The sequence below is a fragment of the Haliaeetus leucocephalus genome, unplaced genomic scaffold (genome assembly GCF_000737465.1).
Source record: "Haliaeetus leucocephalus isolate CR32 unplaced genomic scaffold, Haliaeetus_leucocephalus-4.0 Scaffold172, whole genome shotgun sequence".
Classification (NCBI taxonomy): domain Eukaryota; kingdom Metazoa; phylum Chordata; class Aves; order Accipitriformes; family Accipitridae; genus Haliaeetus; species Haliaeetus leucocephalus.
The window spans coordinates 304,954-316,922 of record NW_010972608.1 but is presented as its reverse complement, the minus strand read 5'-3'; the positions used below and the strand labels follow the sequence as shown (position 1 = coordinate 316,922).

The following is an 11,969-nucleotide window of genomic DNA, read 5'->3' as shown; positions in this document are numbered from 1 at the left end:
CAATGGGGTATTCCATACCATGTGATGCCACGTCTAGTATGTAAGCTGGGCAGTTGGCCTGGGTGGGAATCGCTGCTCAGGGACTAACTGGGCATTGGTTGGCAAGTGGCGAGCAATTGCATTGTGCATCACTTGTTTTGTATATTCCAAGCCATTTATTATTATTGTTATCATTATTAGTTTCTTCCCTTCTGTTCTATTAAACTGTTCTTATCTCAACCCACACGTTTTACTTTTTTTTTTAATTCTCTCCCCCACCCCACTGAGTGGGGGGCAGTGAGTGAGAGGCTGTGTGGTGCTTAGTTACCAGCTGGGGTTAAACCACAACATCACTATGGCATGGATATTACTAAAAGACAAAATATGCAAAGACCATGGATTCTTAGAGGGATAGAAATGAATGACAAATACAGAATCAGCACAATGAAAAACTTAAGTAGGTCCAGTCTGTGGTCGGAAGCTGTATCTTGAGGTAAGCCTCATCTATTTTCTTGGTTCCTCATAGGTCAATATAGGGTTTCAACTTAATTTGATACACCTCAGACAATTACGGCTGTTATTTCCATTAAGTGGCATCAAAAAAGTAATGCAGAGAGGTACAGTAATTCCATCTACGTTACTGAGTATTTTGAAATTGTTCTATACAGCTGGAGCAGCGAAGCTTTTCAAAACATACTGATACCAAAACCAGAAACATTTAATTTTTCTTGATAAGAATTACAACGTCACATCACGTGACAGGCAATTTACGCTTTGAGATGTGATTTCTGCTGATGAGACATACCTGAGTAAAAATATTGTGAGTCTGGCTTAGAATCCACCTTCCATCAGCATCAGGAGCTACTAATAATTTCAAAGTCCCTATGTAAACATCAGTACAGAGGGTCCAGAAATGTGGATCATGTAAACTGTAAACTCCTTGCAACTGCTGCACCTGAAAATACAGTCAAATTTTAAAAAATGTATTTCAGAAAATGTTTGTCTGTACTGTTTTACAGAAAATATTATAAAAGCCAATGTGTTCTTCTACTTATAGCTAACTGTGCAATTTGTGATATTTCACTTAAATTCCTTATTACTATCTCAGTAATTATAAGGAAGGTGAAAACATACAGATTGTACGTACATGTCATGATTTTATATCTTGCTGCATTTACATTCTACATATATCTAACTGAAACCATTTCTGAAAACAGTGGTATCCAAGGAGAAAAGTCACAGTTATTAAATTTGAGAGGGCATTCAGTTAAAACAGCAATTTTTGCAATGCAGGAGTTTTCCCATTAAACAATTTGTGAGAGATTCTAACTACTAACAGTAATATATTAATATTTCTGCAAATATTTTGTGAGGGCTTAGATTTGTCCTGTCAAAACCCTTCTTCTTCCTCTGTCCAATTTTAGCAAACCCTCCACATGACGATTACAATCCTGTAACTTCCTGAGGAAAGATGGTACTCCTACAAGTGCTTTCTATTAACTTTGCAAAGGTGCTTCAATGTTCAGGTCATGACACAGTAATACCTATTTATTTAACTTATCTAAGTTAAACAAGAGTACCAGGAGAGGTCAAATCCAGAGTAATCTACAAATTCTTATAAATACACTTCCAATGTTACGCCACCTGACTTTACTAAGAACTAGATTTTGAGGGGGACAAAAGCTGAACGAAACAGAAAAACATGCACTTTATATCAGCACAAAATACTTTGAGAGGAAAAGCTTCAAGATTTTTTTTTTCTAAACCAACATAGCACATTTTAAAACACAAACTGAGTTGAAGCTATATACAATTTAGGACTTCAGAAAGATAAGAATCAAACTGGTACCTCCATTTGTATAATCTAAGGACCATTTCACAAGCATTACTGGAAAAACATCACAAAATACCCTCATACACACAACTGAGGCTCATTCAGTCAGCAGCTTGATCTGAAGCAAAAACGGCCTAAGAGCTCACCCTCTGGTAGCACTGAGGCAGGGCGTTTTCCAAGGAAGGAGGAGTTCGCTGCATCAGAATTCCAATGGATTCTTTTAAAAGTGGAACAATACTGGAAAGAAAAAAGGAAGTTAGCTACTATTATGTTTTCAAAAGATGCAGAACAAAGAGCAACATAATACTCCTTAATGCTCTTGAATAATTTTTCTTTAGTTGTTCCACCAGAAGCTAAGAAAGTTGCCTGATATAGAAAATAAAAGGATTGACAAAATTGCTATGGTATCTTACTAAAGGCAAGATTACTTTTCCCACAGATTTTCCACAGAGACAACTGGTGGACAGTCACAAAAGACTTAATAGTTTAATCATGGGATTTGAGATGAAATTTCTTAGTGTCTTAAAAGTTATCTGACAAAGCAGCTGATAAGTATTGCTCAAAACCAAAACCCACTTCAATGGCAATCACTCACAACCAATGACAAAAATATGCAACTGAAATGGTTTTTGCTTTTGTGTTTGGCTTAAGGCATATTTTTCTTATGAACTAAGACAATAATAGCGAGTTCATAAAACAAAATTAGTATGGACCAGTCCAGCTATAACAAAGTTATTTGTCAGAAACAGACAACTTAGCATATTCTTGAAGTGAACTAAGTGTAGGGTCTCATCCAAGCTCAAGGATTAAACATTTGGAAGCAATTAGAGGTTCCCTCCTGGCCAAATGGTCTTGTTTAATCAGCAAACTAAGATCATACTAATACCCTTTTTTATTATTTTTCCTTTTCTTTTTTTTTTCTTCTTCTTCTTTTAATAACACCAGGAGACCAGTAAGCCCATACCCTGAAGCTACCACTAAAAATTTATAATCTTATTAAGTTTTGGGTTGTCTTTTGTGGGTGGTTTTTTTTTTTTTTTTAGTAGCACATCATATCTGGCTCAGAGCATCCTAAAATTTTCAAGCAGATGACAAATATCTATAGCCCAACACTAAAACTTAAATAGCAATCTAATTTCAAGGACATGCAAGTCACCTCACACTCTAGACCAAAAGTGATGATATATTTCAGAAATTATAAGCTGAATTTCAGTGTTCAGCACTGCCATCACAGCTGGAGTATATAGTGATGGGATAAAAAGCATCCAGAAAATATTTGTTGGAGATTAGTTGTGCCGTCTGTTAAAGGAAACCACAGCAACTTTGTTTAAAATCTCATGAAGTGATGTAGAATGCACTGCATAGACCAGCTGTATATTTGCAGATGTTGAACAGCATGACCTAACCATTCCTTTCCATTTTTAAAGAGATGATTCCATTTGTACATGGAAGCAGTGCTGGCTGATTGACTGCTCAGCTCACTCCTTGGCTAATACTTAGCCAGGGGTGGGAGGGAGTTAGAAGCTGCATGCCTTGTCTAATGAACCCCTGGAAAAACCACCACCCTAAAATTAAGTCTACTCGCAGGCACACTGGTTATTCCAGCCAAATTCAGTGCCTGATGCACTCCATCATGTGGCCTCACACAGTTGCACTGCTACTGAGGAATCGGTTCAGAAACAGGAAGAAGCAATTAGGAGCGGGCAGGAGTTGCCTAAACTGGACCTGTCACCAAGACAATTAAACATTTAGCAATGCCATAACTGTCAATCTGTCTAAAGGAAGCTTAACTGGAGCCTCACATTCCACATCTAGTGGATTACAAAAGTTTAGGGAAAAAGGTTCTCTTATCAACAGACCCATCTCACTAAATAATGTCCATGTCACAAGCATTATAAAGGGAGCTGGAGCTGCCAAAATACTCCATTGCTGAATTAATTTCAGTTTAACTCACTATTTAAAATGGAGGTTTGCTTCTTAATAAAAACCTTGAAAGACCAATATACAAGTTCAGGATGCAAACCGAATACAAGATTTTTGAACACTGACTCCATGCCCATAAATTTAACAAGGCCCCTCTAACATATGCATCCAAAGGCTTCAAAAACCACACGTGTACAGGCTGCATATTTTTCCCAGGGAAAGGACTAAAGGAATGGAGAATGTAGGAGCTTGCCTTTTTATTGGAACATACCACTAGAGTGAAAAAAATCCATGAAAGAAATCTAACCAAAATATGTCTGATTTGCACAACTTATGTACGTTATTTGATAAAACGGATGTACATTATCTGATAGAATGGAAATGAATTGGCAAGTAGGAGATTTGGAGAGACAGCCTATGGAAATTTAAGACTAGCAGGTTGAGGCATGTTAACCCATTCCAAAGACAGATTTGGTCAGTGAAACTGGTTAATTCATTCTGGAACAGGATGCATATTGAAAAGAGGAAGTTAAAATCCTGTTAGAGAGCTCTTCAGCTGAAGATGCATTTAAAATTAAGATCTGCTTCATTCTGAAAACCTTGTTGCCTAAGAAACTTCTCTTCCAAGGTTAAGTCTATGCAATCAGCAAGGTGTGTACAAGTACCAAAGGTTGTCTCTCCTTGCCAGGCCATGGGGTGCAGTTTAAAGCAGCACATATTGGAACCATTAGCTCAAAATCAACTAATATACAAAAAGGTGAATGGGGAAGACACTCCACTCCTAGGATAGGTGGTACAGCTTAAAAGATAGTCTCCCTGCTGGCAAGATCTCACCCAGTCGTGTTTTTGTAATGGCTCTACGCTAAAGCTGTAAGAGGGAAACCTCCTGTGCAAGTTTTTAGCAGTCAAGCTGCACAAGTTATGCTTTTATCCAGACTTCACAAAAATGCTAAAGCCATGGTGTTTAAATGAAACATCAACATCTTAAAGGTCCAAAGAATAAAAGTAAATCAGGATGTGGCTTGATACTACAGGTGCCAGTTGAAGCATATCCCAGTTCACATCTCCCTCCTCTAACTTAGACATACTGTTCAGCTACAAATTTATCTTTTGCAAAGCTGAAAAGGCCAAAAGCAGCAGCGATGCAGTATGCCCTCACAAATGCTGTTAGAGCACAGAAGCCTACGCACTCATGTCTGCATCCAAAGGGACACTATCTTACAAGTTCATCCTTTACGGTAAGACAAACTAACATGACAAACTAACATGACAAACTACAGAATCCAGTTCTCCGATGTCTCAGGTTTTCCATTGTTTCATGCATACTACTGAAGTAAAAAACCTTTAATTAAAACCCCAAATGCCACACAGCATGCTCTTTTCTCAAAAACTAACTAAAAACCAGTATTACTTAATCAGCACGAGGCACTAGAAAGATTAGTTCCATCTCATGTGACTGAAGAAAACACTAGGAAAGACGATGATACCAAGCAGGCTGAAAATGTGGTTAGAGAATTTGACCAAGCTTTCCTGTTTTTGGATAGTCATTAGTGCAAAATACACGTGGTTGTCTCTGCAACAACTATTGCACTGGTATTTCCCCTCCTTTTTTTGGTCTATAGAAAGACTACTGAGGAAAATAAATAATGCTGAATGCTCAGCAAGTGGAGAGTTTTTTCATGCATAAGCAGTCTGTAAGCTTTGCTGCTAAAAGCAGATGCAATTTTCCAATGGTCTCTGATTACCAAGCCTTGAATCTAAAACATCACACTTTTACAAGACAATGGAATTTGAACGAGGCGCTAACCCACAACAAGACTTGGGACATAAACATATCTTCTACAAAAGCCATAATATCAAAAGCAGCTAATGTGTGCAAAATGAGTCAGCAGCACATCACACTTTCACATACACTGTTTAAGAGGAAGCAAAAGGTGTTCAAAAAGATAAAAGCCATTGACATAAGTCTCATATATCCAGCCTACCACTACTACACATGGCCTGATTAACAATGAAGAGTGAAAGCATCAGACTCTTAATCAACTTGCATCACATTCAGATAATACTCATACCCATGCCAGTCCCATCCTGTTTATGCCACTGTTTCTGTAGTCGTAACTAGCAAGACTCTGGCATTGTCATGATCTTGGACAGAAAGGCTGAAGAAAACTCTGGGGTGAAGAACCCTTTACACAGTCCTTGTAGTCAGAGCACAGCTGGAAATTCATTTCATGCTCTCAGCACTATAGAAAATAGAGGATACTTGTGACAGATGTTGTGGAAGGTAAACAAACACTGCTAAGACTCAGGACCAGCGATGGCTCTTCAAATACCATAGCTGAAAATCTACAGCCAGATTTCAAAATCTTTTTTTTTTTTCCCAGCCACCATCCACATCTGCAGTGCCAAGACTGTCAGTCTATTTCAGAACTTTAACAAAATTTTTCTATTAGGCAATGGCAATTTTAATCAGACTGCAGGCTTTGCTCAACACAAGGATTACAGGTTCAACATTTACTTTTCCAATTTTAAATTGACTGTTCTCATAGTAACGTAGTACTTTGATTCTCACACAAGGCTGGCAGGTACCATTACCCTGTAAATAAAAGGCATGCCATTTAGCAATGATGGCTTAAAACACCACCAATGACAAGCATGCTAGTTTGGGGGAGTTTTCCTACAGAACATTCTTTCTGACTCTTCGTGAATGCAGCACTTCATTTAAAAAAGTAATTTTTTATACTGTTATGACCCAAACATTATAGGTATATACCCCAAACGTTACAGGCATGTCCTCCCCCAAAGCTCTTTTATATCATGCTCAAACAGTTCTAGACTTTATGTGAAAATGATGTAATCCATGGAAACAACTTCACTAAATGACTGAAGTAAATTGCCTCATTTCTTTGACCACGTAATATGTAGTCTGCATGCTCTATCCAATCTAGTATCATATTTAGTCTACGGTGCCTTTCTAGAAACATGTGGCTCTAATAGTGGGTTTGGACAACTTCTTGGTTTATACTGGAGTTGTGGCTTTTGCTTGATGACTAATTTCACATAGCTGATTGAAATACTAAAATTGCTTCAACATTTCAGAATAAGACATTGAATCCTAAGACTAAAAAAATAAAGGAACATTTAGTTTTAAATATTAAAAGCAGTTCAGAGACTTGAGAAATTCTTTATTGATTCAGGCACATTAAATTATGAGGAAAACACCTTGGAAAAAAAAACTTGTGTCGACCTGAACAACTATGAATAGCCAAGCCTTTTTTTAAAAAAAGACTTCAAACAAAATGCTATAAACCAGACTCATCTTTTAGGCATGTCCTATTTATGCTTTATAATTAATGGACACTTGCATGAGATAGTACAGAAAGTAATCAAAGAAAGATTCATCAGATATTAGTGGTAGCCTCCAGGAACACTCAAGAGCTACAACCCCACCCCACCCCCCCTTCATCCTTCAGAATTGGCCATAGATTTATGATGCAGAGATTTTAAAAGATTACAGGCTATAGCCCTCCAATTGAGAAACCACAAACTACCAAGCCCTCTGTTTGTCAAGGCTCAACAGATGAATAAATAAATGGAGAAAACACAACTTTCTACAGCAAGTAAAAGCATAATAAAATTTGCAAAGTGGAAAGTATCTGACTTCATGTCTTTGCCTCTCTATATCAGAACAGTAATATATAGGCAATTTTTCTTCCTCCAAAAAGATAAAATTTCAAAGCATGAGGTGTAACAGGTATGAACGATATTTCTATACAATTGTATTAAAGACAGGCTTTTACTGGGATGTAGACAGTCGTAGTCTACTGAAGGGAAGTAACTAATCTTACCTCTCTATACTCTAGCAAGAACTACCCGATTTCTGCTCCCACTAAGCTTAGAAGTGTATTTATTTGTCAGTGGAAACAACCTCAGAAGAATCCCACACTGGATTTTCACTGTCCAACCAGAATGTTCTGCACTAACTCACAAGGAGTTAGGCAGAGAATGTGTCATCTTAGAGCAGTTTTAGTGAAGGATCACAGGAGCAACACAGAGCGACCATGTCAGTAGCTGACAATTTGCACTAATTAGACATGTCTACAGAAAGGCTTAACCATTTGAATTAAAAGCACTGCTTGACTTCTCTGAAGAGGTGTTGCTCAATCCTTCATGCATCTGCACAAGACAAAATAGGTTTCAAATTAGAGGCTGTACAGCTTTATATGGCAACAATAAGTTCTTTAGTCATCCTATACAAATATTTTTGTGATTTCTTTTGGCAAGTGTTGCCATCATTTCAGAAAACTGAACACAGAAGACCCACTAATAGGAACAGGCAAGACTCAAGTAAATCAGAGAGAGATGCCCAACACTGAAGCTAGCAAACACTCAAGATAAAATGAATGAACAGTTATTTCATCTAGACACAAGCAATCTTGGATAAAGAGCAACGATTCCCCTCTGCACTCACATGCAACTGCTTTGATATTCTATTGGCTTATTATACATAGTTCCACGGAAGGGAATAAGGATTTGTGCTCTGCCTTTATTCCCTCTTTGGATATATAAGTATCCTAGAAAGAATACAGATTAAAAAAAAAAAAAGAAAAAAAAAAGAAAAAAAAAGAAAGAGCCCTGGATCAAATCTACCCCCTACCCAGGCCCTGCACACTCTGTAAGTCAAACTCAGACCATTAAGCAACTAACTTGGAAGATACATGATTGAAGCCAAACCACTATCAGGTTAAGTGGTATACGCACATTTTATTCAGAAAAAAAGCACAAAATATAAAGTCATTAAACCCTCAAACAACTAAAAATGTACCAAGTATTAAACACTAAATTCACCAATTATACAGTTTTTTAGTTTGTCTTTCATTTTTCATGTAGTTTTTTCTTTAAAATTTCCTTGCTAAAACGCAAGCTATTAAAATGCTTCTCAAAGGGTCTCATGAACCTCTAAAGGCATCTTATCACCATCACCTCATTCAGCTTTTTATCTCAAACATTAATTGTACATGAAGAATCAAAAACATTACTTTTACAGTTTAAGTAAATTAAAACAAACTCTATACAGCTTATGCCTTTGCCTGATACATTTGGACCACACAAAGTGTCTATACACATTCCTAAAATGTATGCATTTTGTATTTAAAATCTAATGGCCTGTATGAACACAGTATCATCAGACTTTCAACAAAACACAGCTTACTGCAATGGCATAAATAAATTGCAACAGCTACTTAATGACCTTAAAGTACACTAAAAATCTAAGTGCACTATGATATCCACATTTTGATTGAATATTTGCTTGGACATGCAAAGTGTAACATACTAATGTATATTTACTGATATATATTTTTAAATTAAACTATGTTTAATCATCAGTTTCAGGAAAATTATGAAATTGAATTGCAAAGTATTTATTTTTGTACAATTTGAGACAAAATTCAGTGAGATAATTATTTTCCATTTTAAGAAAATTTCAATACATACTCAGGTAACAAAGCAGCTAGAGTTGGGAACCTGAAAGTTCTTGGTAATTGATACCACATTCAACATCTGTTATTCTTCCATTTTAATCTAATTACTTTTCTAGGTTACTTTGTACTATTTGCATCATAGTATCTTTACAGGATATAAAAGCTGCGAGTTAGTTATACCATGGTACCACATTAATGCATTACTTAGATCTTGCTATGACAATCTCTCATCAGGCCAAAAAACATGCCAATGTTTGGCATGTCTTTAATTTGTTAAAGACAGAATGGATTCTCCGTAGTCTCAAACCCACATACCTAACTACTGTCACGCCATTATCTTTGCTCTTCCTGCAACTTTTACCACAAGAATTCCTCTTTTAAACAGATATACCTAAAGCTCAGCATCAGAAAATAAACCTGGTTTTGTTGAAAATAATTCAAACATGTTTCTGAATACACACTTCCAATAATACCCATCATACTGCAAGAATATAATCTTTCCCAAATCCCAATAGTGATAGTGCCCCAGATTGTCCAGCTGATTAAGAAAACTACTCTTTAAACTTAGGAATCCAAAAACTTCTTTCAAGGTACCTTATTATACTGTTTACAAGATGGGTGTTTATCCTATAGAAGACTCCTGCCTCAAATTTACATCTACAATTCTGTCCTAATTCATCTCTATGCAAGCTCGTTCCAGCTGGAAAGCCTACTAACTGCTTAGACTAAACACAGATGCAAACTGATACTGAAATCTAGACTGGTCTGAGGATCCTTCCCTTAGAGAAGAAAGCCACCAACTAACATGAGTAAAAATTAATTTACCAGTTTGTATTTTATTGGGAATTTCCGACTTTATCAAAATAATTTGCTCTATGTATACTTTATTTTCATATACAACCAGCAGGGTTTCTAGACTGTAACATTCACAATAGTGCATCCTCATTATCTAAAAATTAACAGAATTTAATTCTGTTAATTAACTCTCCCACCATGACTTTAGATTTACACTCATGGAGCCATCTGCAATATTCACAACTGTTTCCTAAGATACCTTCCTGATGACAGAAGAACACCTGTACTACAGGCAAATCGTAATCTAATACGGTAATGTGGCATTTGAGAACAAGTGACAGAAGGTCAGCACAACAAGAGCTCAAAGATACACACATACATAAAAAGACATTCTCCTAGGAAAGAAGCCTCCCTCCCAAATAACAGTTGACAGCCAAGAGCAAAAGCATTTCCATATAGATTTTGACATTTCAATGCTTTACTTTAAAGCTTCAGAATACTCAAAGACATAGAAGACCCATGCTCAAGGTTTCACTTTCACTGAGAGCTGTTGGTTAACATTAACAGCAGTAAAGAAGAGTACTGCTTGCTCTAGTTCATCAGTTTATAACTAATACGTTTAATGTAGAACCAGAGGTCTAAGCAGCTAATTAAAACAGAAATGGACAATTTCATATACTTAAAATGTGGAGTCAGGCAAAAGAGCTTGGGATGATCAGCAATAAAATACACTAATATTTAGATTTAAACCAAACAGCTAACGTACTCATGTACAAAGAGACAGCACCTTGGAGCTTTTACACAACCCTATTTGAAAGCAGCAAAGCTTTACAGTCCCAACTAGGGGAAAGTCCCCAGACAGCATTAAAACTTTTGGACAACTTCATCAGACTGGCTTTTGCATCTCTGCCTCACAACTATGCTTGCTTTACTACAGCCACAAAGAACAGATCCTGATTTTTAAACACACATGCATGGGTCCACTTGTTGGGGCACACATATATTCTTATCCCACTCCACCTTATCAAAGTTGGTTTAACTAGTAAAAGGGATGTGAGCGGGCTACTTCGCACAAGTAAAATTGACAAATATTCCTCTGAAACAGCAGTCAGTTATTTAATCTAAAGCCAAATCCCCCACAAAATTTACTTACCAAGGCTGCAAATAGGCCCACAGAAGTGGCCAGGAATCCCTGTACTAGATACTGAACATCACCCTCCTCACCACCTCAAACCCACACGCACCCCATCAGCAAACAGACAATTTAAAAAAGACTAGGCACAGCTCTTGCTACTAGGAGTTTAAAGTCTTTCTGCAAACAATGGTTTCCACCTCAAATTAAATTTCACAAAATTTCAGTATAATCTTTTCTCTAGGTTAGATTTAGGTGACCTGAAAAGATTAAGGACAAAACTATTATATATCCCGGCAATTGTCAGTTTGGCCCCCATATTATTGTTACAAAAGATCACCTTACGGGAAAATCTGAAAAACCTCTTGCATTAATTCTAGAAGAGCACACACAAAGCATAGTGAAGAATAAGGCAGAATAAACAAAGGTTTTATGTCCAGAGGTGTAAATGAAGATTACTAAAGCAAAACACCACAAAATGGGACTCAAGCTCTCAAAGAACATCCACCTGAAACTGCCAGTCATCTTGCTTATGATCTCATTTAAGTGCATTTCAAGCAAAACCATCAATAGCTGTCTGTAGGACTGCTTAAAACAAAAAATAACACACACTCCCCCCCCCCCACCCTGCCACGCAATTAGTGTTTGCTCCACTGCTGTGCCAGGATGTGTCAGTCTGCAAGAAATGCAGGCTTGCTTCTACTGACTATGATGCAGCTGACCGCATTCAGTTAGCATAATGATTCTAGAGATCATTAATAGTGTTGTGGACCAACACAATAATGTTACAGGCTGAGGTCTGGTATCAGGTCAAAAGACACAT

General features: G+C 37.0%; 1 protein-coding gene across 3 annotated transcripts in view; it reads right to left on the bottom strand.

Annotated features, from left to right (window-relative positions):
• Positions 1-11,969, bottom strand: part of SLC30A7 (solute carrier family 30 (zinc transporter), member 7) — a 34,180-nt gene that overhangs the window by 6,873 nt on the left and 15,338 nt on the right. For all 3 annotated transcript variants that reach the window (XM_010563627.1, XM_010563628.1, XM_010563629.1), the window contains exons 9-10: positions 1,960-2,050; positions 785-934 (exon numbers count right to left, since the gene is read on the bottom strand). In XM_010563627.1, the coding sequence (XP_010561929.1) occupies positions 785-934; positions 1,960-2,050 (241 nt within the window). The remainder of the gene's footprint in view (positions 1-784; positions 935-1,959; positions 2,051-11,969) is intronic.